Here is a 13,027-nt window from a genome sequence, read left to right on the forward strand (position 1 = left end):
CAAGGTCCTGGAGCAAGCGGCCTCAGTCAGTTCCCGGGCGAACTCCTGGTCAAGCTCAGGACTTTGAGTGGGAGGTCTGTAGTAGACTCCCACTGTTGTGTCCCCTGTGCCGTATTCCCCACGAATTTTTACCCAGAGGGTCTCTAGCTGTCCATGCGTGGATCCTCCTCTCCCTCCTCAGCCCATAGCCTGAGACTGGGAGGATCGCCGAAAACACCACCTGAGCTCCCAGACCCCTAAGCCCCGCTCCCAACTCCCTGTAGCGCCTCATGACCTGGCTGGGGGTGCTCCAAGCTGTGCATTTTGAGGACCTTTTCAATCAAGACTTGATTGTTGAGAGTGTTCTCAATTCCATCCCGCAACACCCAGTCAACTGTCTTGAAATGCCTCCAACCCTTAATGAGGTGAGGAAAGCCATCAAGTAGATGAAGAAAGACAAGACATGAAGCAGATGGAATCCCTGCCAAAATCCTCAAGTAGGATTTTCAACACAGCTCCATGCCCTCATCTTAAAGATCTGTAATGATGAGGAAATCCCAGATGACCTCAGGGACACCATTTCAGTGACAATCTTCAAGAAAGGGGACAGGTCCAACTGTAGAAATGAAGAGGGATTGCTGTGCTGTCCAGCACAAGAAAGATCATTGTGAGAACCCCCTGAACTGTCTCCTTCCACTTGCTGAAGAGCTTTTCTCAGTATTTCAAAGTGGGTTTAGGGCATCAAGAAGCACAACCAACATGAACTTCGCTACTTGCCAGCTGAAAGAAAAATGCCAGGAACAACAGAAACCTCTCTATATGGCCTTCTTTGGCCTCATAAAAGTCTTCAACTCTGTCAACCAAGAAAAAGTGTTGTGGAGATTCCTTCTGAGGTATGGATGCCCACAAAGATTCGCCACTGCTCCATGATGGTATGTGAGCAGTGTTTTTCAGTATTGGATCTAATTCAGATCCCTTTGAGATTAAGACAGGAGTTAAGCAAGGCTGCATCATCACTCTTAACACTTTTCAGTATTCCTTACTGTAGTGCTACATCTGACCACCAACAAGCTTCCAGTCAGAGGGGCCTAAACTACTGAATGGATGGAAAGCTGTTTAACCTCAGCCGACTCTGAGCTAAAACCAAGACCATCCTGACCTCAATCATTAAGCTCCACTATACTGATGATGCTGTAGGCAGGCAGTTATTTTGGGTTGAGGGTCACTTAAAAAGTTTTGGTGATCTGTTGGGACCAGAAGTCCCACCCCTAAGCCCTGGCCTTTGCCACCAGAAGTCCCCCACTTGCCCCCCAGAAGTACTCCTTTGGGGGGAGGAGGGTTGCCATCTTAGAACCAGAAAAAAACCAAATCATACACTAGAAGTCAAGCACCTACTATAACATATTTTAATTTTATTACAAAAAAAATTGGCATTATTTGTGTTTGAATAGTGTATATAGAGGTGATTGCATAATAACTCAAAGATAAATTCTTAGTTTTGTATATTGTGTGGCAAGGTGTGGGGAGGCACCTCATGGGTAGAAGGGCTGGGCAGGGCACAATTTGGTGGTGGTAGCTGTGGGCCAGATGAAAGTGCTTGTTGGGCCAGATCTGGCCCACAGGCCATATTTTGCCTACCCCTGCTGTAGTCTGTGCTCACTGGGAAGCAGGTTTTCAGGCAATTGTTGAAGTCCTTACTGAGGCATACAAGAAAATGGAACTCATGCTTAACATTCAGAAGACTAAGGTCCTCCATCAACAAGTCCTTAATGAGCAGTCCCCAGCTCTGGTAATTCAGATCTGTGGTGAGACTGAAGAATGTTGAGTAATCCCTTACTTCAGAAGGCATCTCTTGGAAAAGGCTGACACTGACGAAGAAATACAACAACTCTTCAATGTGCAAGTGCTGCTTTTGGTTACCTGAGGAAATGAGTGTTTGAAGATCACAACATCAGATTCTAAACTGGGGCGGGCAATTATTTCAGGTGGAGGGCCACTTACTGAGTTTTGGCACGCCATCGAGGGCTACATGACAGGCAGCCAGGGCAGATCAATATTAATTTTCTAAATTTTTTAGCGGCCCCACGAGCCAGATAGAATGGCCTGGCAGGCTGCATTTTGCCCACCCCTTCTCTAAACCAAGCTCATGGTTTATCAAGCAGTTTTGATCTCTACCTGACTGTATGGAGCTGAGATGTTGACAACATACAGGAGACACCTCAAGGCACTGGAGAAGTACCATCAATACTGCCTGCAGAAGATCCTTCAAATCCAGTGGGAAGATAGGCACACCAACATTAGCATCCTCTTACAAGCATACACCATGAGCATCAAGCCAGTTGTCATCTGACATCAACTTTGCAGGACTGGCCACATCATCTGGATGTTTGACTCCAGACTCCTGAAGCAAGTTTTATTCTCCCAGTTCAGTCAAGGGGTATGCTCAAGAGGAGGACAGAGAAAGTGGTTCAAGGTCAACTTTAAAAAAATGTAACATTGACAACAATTTGTGAGAGACTATTGCCCAGGACTGCCTCAAATGGAGGTAGTGTATGCTGCAATTATCTCATTACTTTGAAACCTCATGACAGCAATAGGAGATGGAGAAGCAGGAGAAGCATAAACAGCGTGTTGCAGACTAAACCAAGAATTCCAAGTCACATACTTTGCATGGAAACATATGCCTGAGTTGCTGTATAACCTGCTAATCCCAGATTGGCTTTGTGTCTGCTATCTTCCGACCTGCAGTTGGAGGACAGTCATGGAGGACAATCATCATCGACTGCAAGGTATTTCTAGTGATGACAGACTTAACATAGAACATGTAGGACTCCTGCTAATTGTTTATTTACATTGTATCCATTTTCCATGCATTGTCTTGAACTGGTTCTGGGGTATCCATTTATAATCTCAGACAGGTATAGATTAGCACATATGTATTCCTACTGTAATTTCCTTCTGGTCTTTTTATGTTTGATATTTGCTTAATCTTTTATTTTCTTGATAGACTATCTAGGGATATTTGAACAATTCTGTTAACATGGATAGGCAATATTTGAATGAAGTGATTTTTAAGAGTAATTGACTATTAGAAGATGGTTTTCAAAAGTTGAAGTTAAGTTACTTAGCTTTTGAGACTAATGGTTAGTCGTAAAATCTAGACTTTGTCTGAAAAGGGGACAAATCCATAGATTATAAAATATGTGGCTAAGTATGAGGGTAAAAATAGCTACAAAAGCCAAACCACTAACAAAATAGAGAAATACAAATAAAACTAATAACTCCAAAAAGTTATATAGCAAAGGTAAGGGAGGAGAAAGTCCACACACTTTTATTAAAAAGGAAAGCAAGTCACAGAAAATGGAGGAATGGAAGATTTAGGACGTAGATGAATTGGATGGAATTGGTTGGCTGTCAGTATGAGTGGCCAAGCTGAATGGAACTGCTATGTGGCTTAGACAGAACTTGTAAAATAAATATACTGGAAAAAATTATACTTGGTAAGTGAGTATACTTGATACTAAAATAGATATGCTGGATTAATTTTGTCATGAATCAATGTTTTTACAATAAAAGTATTTTTTATAGAAAGCCAATCCTGTTAGTGATTGCTATAATCTGGGTATCATGGGATCCTAGGCAAGTAGGGCTGGATGGGACCTCACAAGGTCATCTAATCCCCTTCCCTGCTGAAGTTAGGATTACCCAATCTAAACCTTCCCAGCCAAGTGTCTGTCTAACCTGCTCTTGAAAACTGCTAAGGATGGAGATTCCAAAATTTCTAAAACCTTTTAAGCGTATGGTTTGCAAAAAGCTAAAACCTTTTAAGCGTGTGGTTTGCAAAATACATGGTCAAGCCTAGAATACAGTTTGAAAATCTAGCTAATCTTACCTAGTGACTAAATTCTACTGTTAATCTTTAACTGATTGATTGAGTTAGTTAACGAGTGATTTCAGTTCAGTGTCAAGCAGCATTTCATCTGTTGTTTTTCCCTTGGGGCAGATTTATATGAAATGTCATATAAGAGCTGTTTCTACAGAATAGAAAAATGGGAGGTAAGATGCTCCATTGTCACAGTAAAAATAATGTTGGCCTACTAGGCATGACTGGAGGTGTCAAATTTTATTGACTAATGGCACCTGTCTTTTGGTTAGTAAAATGTAAAACATTATCCTAGTTTAAAGGGAATATGCTCTGACATTAAAGTTATCCAGATGTATATCTTGTATTCTATGAAAATACTGACTTTTACTTTAAACAGAATATAATGGTAATATATGCTAAGTAATATATTCTAATAATGCCTCCTGGATGAAGGAAAGGTCAGCTGTTAGTGAAAGAGAGTTTTTTGATGTGGGCAGTCAGACTGTGATACAGGTGATCTTTCCAAGGGAGCAAGCATACTACAACTGAGATTTCCTTTAAAATGTTTCTGTTGAACCATTAACAGAATATTTCCTATGTTAATTTTTTTTTGATGCCCAGGAAAATTCCACTTTGTTGTTTTTCCTTTCCCAGAAAATGGCTAATCAAAAGTTCTGGGTATTCTGGCTATTTTTTTTCCTCACAGTTTGATAAAAATTTGGTACCTTTGTTCTCCAAATTTAGCACAGCATCTTACCTCCCAAATTTACATTATACCTATAAATTCTAATAGCTGTACAATTCTTTATTATGAATCATGAAAACGCCTGCAATTTTGATTGTGACTTATGCCATAAACAAGAAGTTGAACCTAAAATCCCCCTGATAGATAGGATCACTGTTCCACTAGCTCCATTAAATCTGTTTGATATAATAAAAACTTTTGGAACTATTTGCAGGCATGCCACTCTGTTTTCTGTTTAATGTTGTGCGTATCCATCTACTGCTGCAGAACAACATTTTCATATTTTTCATTTCTTACCAACAAACATTCTGAAATAATTTTGTTCCGCTTGAATCTTTCAGTTTCTGCATCAAAAATGTAATTTAAATGAGTGAATATAAGGAAACAAAATTTTAAAAAATCACTGTTTTATACAGTAGAACTAGTTAAAATCTTTTATTTTAAAATATACTTCAACCAAAATGAAACGTTAACAATGCAGTGATCCAATAAAAGTCTGAGTGTTTTGGCTGTGTTTTTTTACTCCCATACTAAGTGAAAATCCTTGATTTTACAGCTTTGTTTGTTCTTTCCTACAATAATGTCTCATAATCAGTTGCTTAAATTTGATTCATTCTTTGTCTCCCTATAATACTAAAGAAGATTTTTTTTCAGGAAGACAAAAAACCTAATACACTCAGAGGATCTTTACCTTAGCCTTGGTAATACAGACATCTTTTTTTCCTGGGCAACTGTTGTAATATGGCAGTGGAGGAGAGGAATTATGAGCTGTCTCTTGATGTGGATATTACTTCAGCGTCCTTTTTCTGAAAGTTTTCTTTTGGAAAATTTAGCTCTATGTATTTTTCAAAGTATTTCTAGCCTTCTAAGGCTATGGAGACATGTGGGAAAAGTCAAGTGCTATGGAGGTGCATGCATGTACAGGTGTAGTAATTGTGTCCCTGGAGGACTGTGATAGTTTGCTGCAACTGGATAAGCTGTCAGGAGCCAGCTGCTCTCCCTCCTTCCCCTTCAGAAAGTTGGGGGAGGTAGAAAGGGCACTGTGGGATGCTAGGTGTCTGAGAGACTCTCTGTAATGCTACATGTGACTGGACAGATGTGATGCTACAAAATGTAGCACTACAGAGAAGTTCCTGTTTTGTGACAGATCTACCATTTTTGTAGTGCTACAGATGACAAGAACATTTGCACACTTCCTTTTTGGTAGTGCCACAAGGACATACGCCTAACATTGCTACAAATGTAAGGTGTGTCCATAGTTTAAATTCTGTGCTTCCAGTAGGTTTGCTTAAATAGCCAAATAAATCTTGAGACCTAATAGGCCAAATCTGCATTTCCAACATTCAGATTATGTGCAAATTAGTTAATTGTGTGCTTATTAATATAAAAAGGTCAGTTCATTTACAAACATTGTGCATGATGTTTTGGATTTTATTATTAGAATTTTGGTATGGGCCCACATATTTTTCTTTTAATATTCATCAAAGTGCTTGTATTTTGAATTATGCGATGAACTGGATAAAGAATATGCTTTCTGGTATTTTAAGTGATTCTTAATTATGGTGCCCTGGCACTCTGATGTACCCTGAGATCCTTGCAAGGGTGCTGTGGGTTGTTGCATAATATTAGCACTGTTTGTTGTGTGTATACAATTCCCAAGATAAACCCAGAGCTTTCACATAGGAATTCATAGAGGTAAAAACATTCTGAATTTTGATCTTTCTGAGTTCTTTGCAACAAAAGAAGTGCTCTATATTTTTTTCTGTAGTCAAAAAATAGTGAGAAATAAGAGCCGGCATTTTCTAAGCAGTGTCTCAAGTCTATCCAGGGATGCTTTGAGTCTAAAAAGGTTGAAAACTCCTGCATTAGAGGAATCGGGTGTTCTTGTAGCTAAACCATAGGTGGTTACTGTTCTGGTCCTTGCACTGTTACAGAGGCTTCTTGAGTGACATAATGTAGCTTTTCTGTATGTAAAGGTGTTGTAAGGCCTACTTATTTGTAATTATAAAGTGGTTTAAGATCTGATACACAGCTATGTAAATGAGCATGGAAGTGTTACAAGTACTAATATTTAGTTGGTTATACAGCTGTCTGAGTGCTAACTTGGTGATGCTTCCTTTATTTAACAAATAATAGTTTCCTGGCCAAAATAATCTGCGAATGCAAAGGCTTTTCTTCAGATAATAGTCTACATAGAAATTCTCACATAAGTAGGAATCCTGGTTTTCTCAGATAAAAATTGCAAATTCTCTGTTTAAAAAAAACCCTTCCAAATTCTCTGATAAACCCCCAAGATCCGCAATTAAAATGAAAGGCCACAATTTTACAATTTTTAAGCAGTTTGGAAGCCTATTAGTGCCTCAATCACTATAATAAAATAAATTCTAAATACCTATACATTTTGGTGTTTGATTTTGAGTTTTTATTATGGAAAATCAAAGCTCCTTTTGCCCCCTTAGCCATAGCTAAACCCCCAAGCCATAGCCTGCCAGCCCTTCTTGTGCCTCCAACTCCCTCCCACGAACCACAGCCCTGCTGGTGCCACTAACCCTCACCCAGAGCCCCCTGTCCCACTCAGCCCTGCCAGAGGAGACCCCCAGCTGCCAGGGCTATGGGGCCAGGGACCTGGGTCTGCATCCCCCTGCCCCCCACAGCAGTGCCCAAGCTCTGACTGCTGCCTGTGGGAGGCAGCAGCTGCTGCAGGAGAGTGGAGTATGGAGCCTCACTCCCTTTCTCTGCAGGCAGCATGGCTGGAGTGTAGCCCGTGGGAGGGTGGGGTGCAAGCTGCCTGCTGTGGGCTTGGGTGGGGAGGCAGGGGGACCCGTGCCCCCCCAGATCTGTGCGTGGGGTTGGGCTCTGGACCCAGGCTTCCCACCCTGCTGCCCTCCCTGGAGCCTCTGCAGCCCAGTGGGCAGGATCTGGCACTACAGGGCAGAGCAGGTCTGGGCAGAAAAGCTGCTTGCAACTGTGCACTCTGTGCTACCCTTCTGATGTACCCCTTGCCTGACCCAGAGCAGTGAGGGGCACAACCCCATGCTGCTGCCCCCACTGCTGCTGGGTAGGCAGGGGGCATGTTGCCAGGGCAACACAGGGCTCACAGTGGCAAGGACATTTCCCACCTGGCCCCATTCTGCCCTGCTGCACCGGGTCCTGCCCACCAGGCTGCGGAGGCCCTGGCAGAGAGCAGCAGGGCAGGGAGCCCAAGCCCACAGCAGACAACCTGTCCCTGCCCACAGGGCACACAGATCTGGGGGGCATGGGTTCCCCTGGTCCGTCTTGGGAGTGTGTGCAGTGGCAGGGACCTAGCCCTGCCTCCAGCCCCCAGACAAGCCCCTTGCGGCCCCATCCTGCTCCCCACTGGGGCCCTGCAGCTGTCCATTCCAGCCCTGGGCACCAAGCCCTGCACACCACCCACCTGGGCAGCAGACCCAGTCCCAGCCCTGTCCAACTCTCTCCCTCCCTTTGGGGCCTTAAACCCTCTCCACCCCAGAGTTACCTGTAAGAGCTGCTCTCCAGACTGCCTAGTGGCCACTCCCTGTCTGACCACCCTCCTCCCACTCCCCCCAGGCCCTTTCAGGCTGGAACTCTGCCAGCCTGCAGAGAGCTCTTTGCAAAACTGCAAAATCTGTGCATTTTGCCTTTAAAATAAGAAATCTGCATTTTTCTTGGGTAAAGGGGGAAATCCAGCTTTTTCTCCCTTTTTCCGTGGGAAACGGAAAAATCGGATCCCTGCTTATAAGCATGCTCATTCTCTGAGCCTTTTACCAGAGACTTTTTGTCTTAGTGGTACCCATTGAGTATGCTGCAACCCCTCTTCCTCATGATCCCCCACACAGAAGCAGGGGAAAGCAATCTGTACTTCCTGCCATTCACTTCCTCTCACCCACATGACTGGGACAAAGCACTGTGCTGGTCTGCCTTTGCAATGTTAACTTGAAGCTTAGCATCTGTTCCTTGTAGTGTATTTCTTATATATTTAGTCATTTTTATTACCTTTTCCTCTCTTTCCCCTAATTTTGAGTTGTTGGGTACCCAGTTTTTTGTTTTGGGGGTTGGGGTTTGGGCCTCCCTCTACTTTGTTCAAAATGATTTTCTCCTGCACTGTTCTCTTTGTTGCGGCCATCCTGCTGCAGCAATGTGGGGAATGACTTCAAGACAGTTCTTCAATAATTAGATTCTGAATCTGGAAAATTATAATATTCCTATAAATTTTCCTTGTAGCCCCAACTCTAACTTGCTGCAAGTGCCCAGGGCAGCAGGTATCTACTTCACCTGATCTACCTTGGGTCTTACAGATTTGATCTCACAGGTCCTAGGGGAGTTTTGAGAGATGGGGAATTGGCATGGCCGAGCTGCAGAGATGGGCAGGCAAGAAAGTAGGGGCTCAAGTGTTGTGGCCTCAGTGCTTACTGCTCCAGGGGAGCCTACATGGGCTCCTCTGTTTCCCAGGGCAGATGCCACCTGGACCTTCCAGCCAGGCAGCCTAGCCTAACACCTGAGGGCACACCTTACCCAGGACGCTAGGAGAAGTGCAGGGGCTGATTCCCAGCCGGAGAAATTGGCAGTGGAGTCTAGAGTGGTGCTGCTTTACCCTACCTGTGCAAGTGGCACCTACAGTATTGTCCCATTTCCCAGAGACAGAGGGCCTAGATACGAGTGCGGAGGCTGCTCCGATGTGCTGTAATTAGAGCACGATGGAGCAGACTCGATTAATAGTGTCTGCTGGAGTGTGGCAATTACTGTGGTCCAGGAGCCTCCTGAGTCTGATGTGTCAGCATCTCTGTGCTTAAAAATGGCAGCGGGGACACCTGAACTAAAGCTTGTCAAATGAGCAAGTGCCCCCACTGCTATTTTTAAGTGTGGGGAAACTGATACATGAGATGCTGTAGCGCTTTAATTAGAGCAGCTCTCAGAGAGCTCTCTCAGAGCTGCTCTAATTAAAGCATTGCCCCCTCTCCCCACCACCCCTGAAGCATGTGTAAAAGTGCCCATTATGAGTAAAGCTGGCATCCTGGGTCAGTGTTTCTTAAACCTGGGGACACTGTCACTCCCCACCTCCATCATGGGTCCACTCCACCTGCTGCAGTGCAGCTCATCCTGGCATGTCCCCCTTCCCTGATTTGCTCTGTGCATATATTCTGCAATCCTGGGCTACCTGTTGTCTCCCTAGTCCTCCCTGACCTGTGTGGAGGGCCACTCTTTGGACCCCTACTACAGTCATCTTTTACTCTTGCTATAGATTCCTCTAGACAGCAGTGATGGTCAGTGGAAGGGAGACCTCTAGGGGGGAACAAGAGTGTCCACTGGGTTTGGGATATGCTGGCTCAGGGCACAAGCTGACTGAGGTGACTTTTGGGGCTCCCCCTCTAAGTAGACACTTGAGTCATGTGCTCTCCTCACTTCCCTTAACTATACCACTGGGACCTCACTTCAGGCCATGGTATAGCAGAGTCCCCTCCTACAGCAGCTGCTTCCCAGGCCAGCTCTAACCAGTGTTTCCTGGAAACAGAGGCGCTGCAACAATTCTACCTGGCAGTGGCAGTGCGGCTCCCTGGGAAAGGTCTCATGGCACCCTGGGGTGCTCAAGCACCCATGTTGAGAACCACTGCTGTATAGCCTCTTGGCTCAGAGTCTTCATAACCTGCTAAGGCCTCCAGTGATGCTTGAGCTCAGTGAGCACTAACTTAGGAACAGTACAAATTAATCTCCTGTACAGAGCTTCTGCCCCAGCTTCTGGCTGATCTTTCAGCTCTGCAGCTACCAGCTACTGTCTTTTGAGCCGGGTTCTGTGCGGTAGTGCATCTCTCCATGATGCACTTGCTGAGTGTCCATAATGCCATAGCAGATCTCTAAGCAGTTATTTCTATGCCACAAGGAGAAATCAGGGACTCAGTCTGCTGGATAGACCTCTTTGCAACTTAAATCAGCAACTAACGTCCCTTCTTTTTCCTGAGGAGGCTTGGCCTGATCTAAATGCTGCCTCCTTACCCCCGATGAGTCAACCTGTTCACTTGATGTGAGAAAATTGAACTCCCTTCACCTCACAGCCTGGTGCTAGATGCCTTTCACAGGAGCCATCTTTCCCATAGATCAAGGATATTCTCAGAAGCAGATGAATCTACAGTAGGAAGGATTCCACCACATGAACTGACTCAGCTAAGTGATTCATTCTTTCAAGTTGGTGCACCTGCAGGCATCTTTCTTTGGTTCCAAACATTTGACAGTGCCTATTATAATTTTAAAGTGTTGGTCTTTCCATGAGCTCTATTGGGGTTCCCCAAGGAGTCTGCTTGTCACACCAATCCCTGTGGATGTCCCTCCCATGGTCTTGCATCCCCTTGCCCTGAGATTCCTCAAGAATCTATCAAAGGTGTTTTCTATCATTAGAAAGATTAGATCAAGTCCTTCGTACCCACCCAGAATTCTTGCTTAAGGGGTTACTGAGTTGCATTTGAGTCAGCAGTTCTCTTGTGCTAGTTTTCTTCCCAAAATCATAGAACTCGAGCTAGGTCTTTAGTACACGTGTTTGATGTTAAGTAGGCATTGGCCTATTACTTGCATAGGATTGAGTGCTTCTTGAAATCTCTGTGGCTCTGTGAGACATAAAGGCTGAGTGATATCAGCCCAGCAGCTATCTGACTGGATATCAGGTTGTGTGAATTCTGCTGTGGATTGTCAAAATGATACAGCCCATCAGGGCCCTCCCTCATCTTCATGCAAATTGAATATAATATTGGACTCTGCTGTTGAAATAAAAGTGAGACCCAGGGGGAGAGCTTGTAAGTGGAGTGGCTTGAGGGAAGCAGGTTTTTGAAGCACAGTCTACAGGTACTGCCAAGGGAAATAGTCTCTTGTCAAAGGCTCAGGGGCTGAGCATACCCACAAGTGAGAGTGTGGAAAAATACAGCTTAAAGAACTCCAGTTACTGGTAAGTAACATTTTTTAAATTGAAGTTTGAAAACGAAATGTGTATTGTTCGTCACATGCGCTGTCATTTTTCTTTTGTGATGAAAAGGGAGGAACTTTTTTAAAATTACAGTGGGAATTTATATTGTATACCATAAGTACATGTAGTCACAGAACATGTTCAGGCTTCAGGTATGAATGTACAATATGAGCTAGCAGAATGTCATCTATTGATAATATATTATGTCTGTTAAGTTACTTCATTGAGTACCAGAAATAAGTGGTGTAATACCATGCTACCCTGGTTACGTTGAAAATAAGACACACGCTTATTTAATGTTTTAAACAAAATACATCTAACTTATTAGAAAACAAGGGATTTTTGGTGTTATCTTTTATTAGACCAACTATATAGTTAAGTTAAGAGCGATGTTAGACCAGCTCTCAGGCATAAAGTGAACTTCTTTAGGTCTGGGCTGCTTTATATCTGTAGCCTTGTCTAATATCTCCCCACTACACTTAGACCAGTAAAATATATCACCAAAAAAACTTGCTTCTGGCACATCTCCTGGACCATCTACAGCACTCCAACCCTTGTCTAACTTCTTAAACATTCAGGGTAATAAATTATAAAATGGTGATACAGAAACTTGATCTTACTATAATATATATTATTGCATTTGTATTTGAATAACCAGCCTTTAAAGAGTAGTTTTCTTTGATCCAGATTAACAGAATTACTTTTCAACTGATTTTATGTAACCAGGTCCTTCAAGGTTTAGATTACCTACACAGCAAGTGCAAGATCATCCATACGGATATTAAACCAGAGAATATCTTGATGTGTGTGGATGATGCCTATGTCCGTAGAATGGCTGCTGAAGCTACAGAATGGCAGAAAGCTGGTGCTCCTCCTCCTTCTGGTTCAGCAGGTACAGTAATAGATTTAAACATGCTGTGACAAAAAAACCTACTTAAAAACACTGATTAGAATAACATACTGTTTTCTAGTTAATAAGAGAGAGATATTTTAAAATGGCCAAATTAAATGTGTAAATGTTAATAACTAATTTATTCTTATTTAATTTACTCCTGTTGCTTTATTTTTTCATACTTGTATATTCCCATAATTTTGAGTTCTCTATAATATAAGAAAAAGATGTGTTGAAACAATCTGTCTTGGCTTCTAAGATGGGAACTTTAATGATAGCTTTTAGCAGGTCTAGAGCCTTGCCACTCTGCAAGATCCCTAAAAGCAAATAGCCTTTTCTGAATTGTTTTCAATTCTGCTACAAGTTCATAACATTACATTTGAAATTGGCTGACCTTTAATAATCATAGTTTGATTTAGTGATGCCATGGAAGTCTTGGATAAGTAGAGATACTTATGGTGTGCCTATACCATATTAGCTATTTATCTGTGTGGGTCTGCTCCTGCTTGCTACATGAGAAACCCAAAAACATAGTGATGAAGCCACTCCAGGGGCATCCCTTCCCATTGCTCTTGAGCACATCAGACAGAGCTATCTGGA

The 13,027-nt window shown here is 43.1% G+C and overlaps 1 protein-coding gene across 9 annotated transcripts in view; it reads left to right on the forward strand.

Moving 5' to 3' along the window:
- SRPK2 (SRSF protein kinase 2) overlaps positions 1–13,027 on the forward strand; it is a 269,647-nt gene that overhangs the window by 199,528 nt on the left and 57,092 nt on the right. For all 9 annotated transcript variants that reach the window (XM_019543576.1, XM_019543583.1, XM_019543582.1 and 6 more), the window contains one exon: positions 12,262–12,427. In XM_019543576.1, coding sequence (XP_019399121.1) covers positions 12,262–12,427 — 166 coding nt within the window. The remainder of the gene's footprint in view (positions 1–12,261; positions 12,428–13,027) is intronic.

Source organism: Crocodylus porosus, unplaced genomic scaffold (genome assembly GCF_001723895.1).
Source record: "Crocodylus porosus isolate Cpor-Errol unplaced genomic scaffold, CroPor_comp1, whole genome shotgun sequence".
Lineage (NCBI taxonomy): Eukaryota > Metazoa > Chordata > Crocodylia > Crocodylidae > Crocodylus > Crocodylus porosus.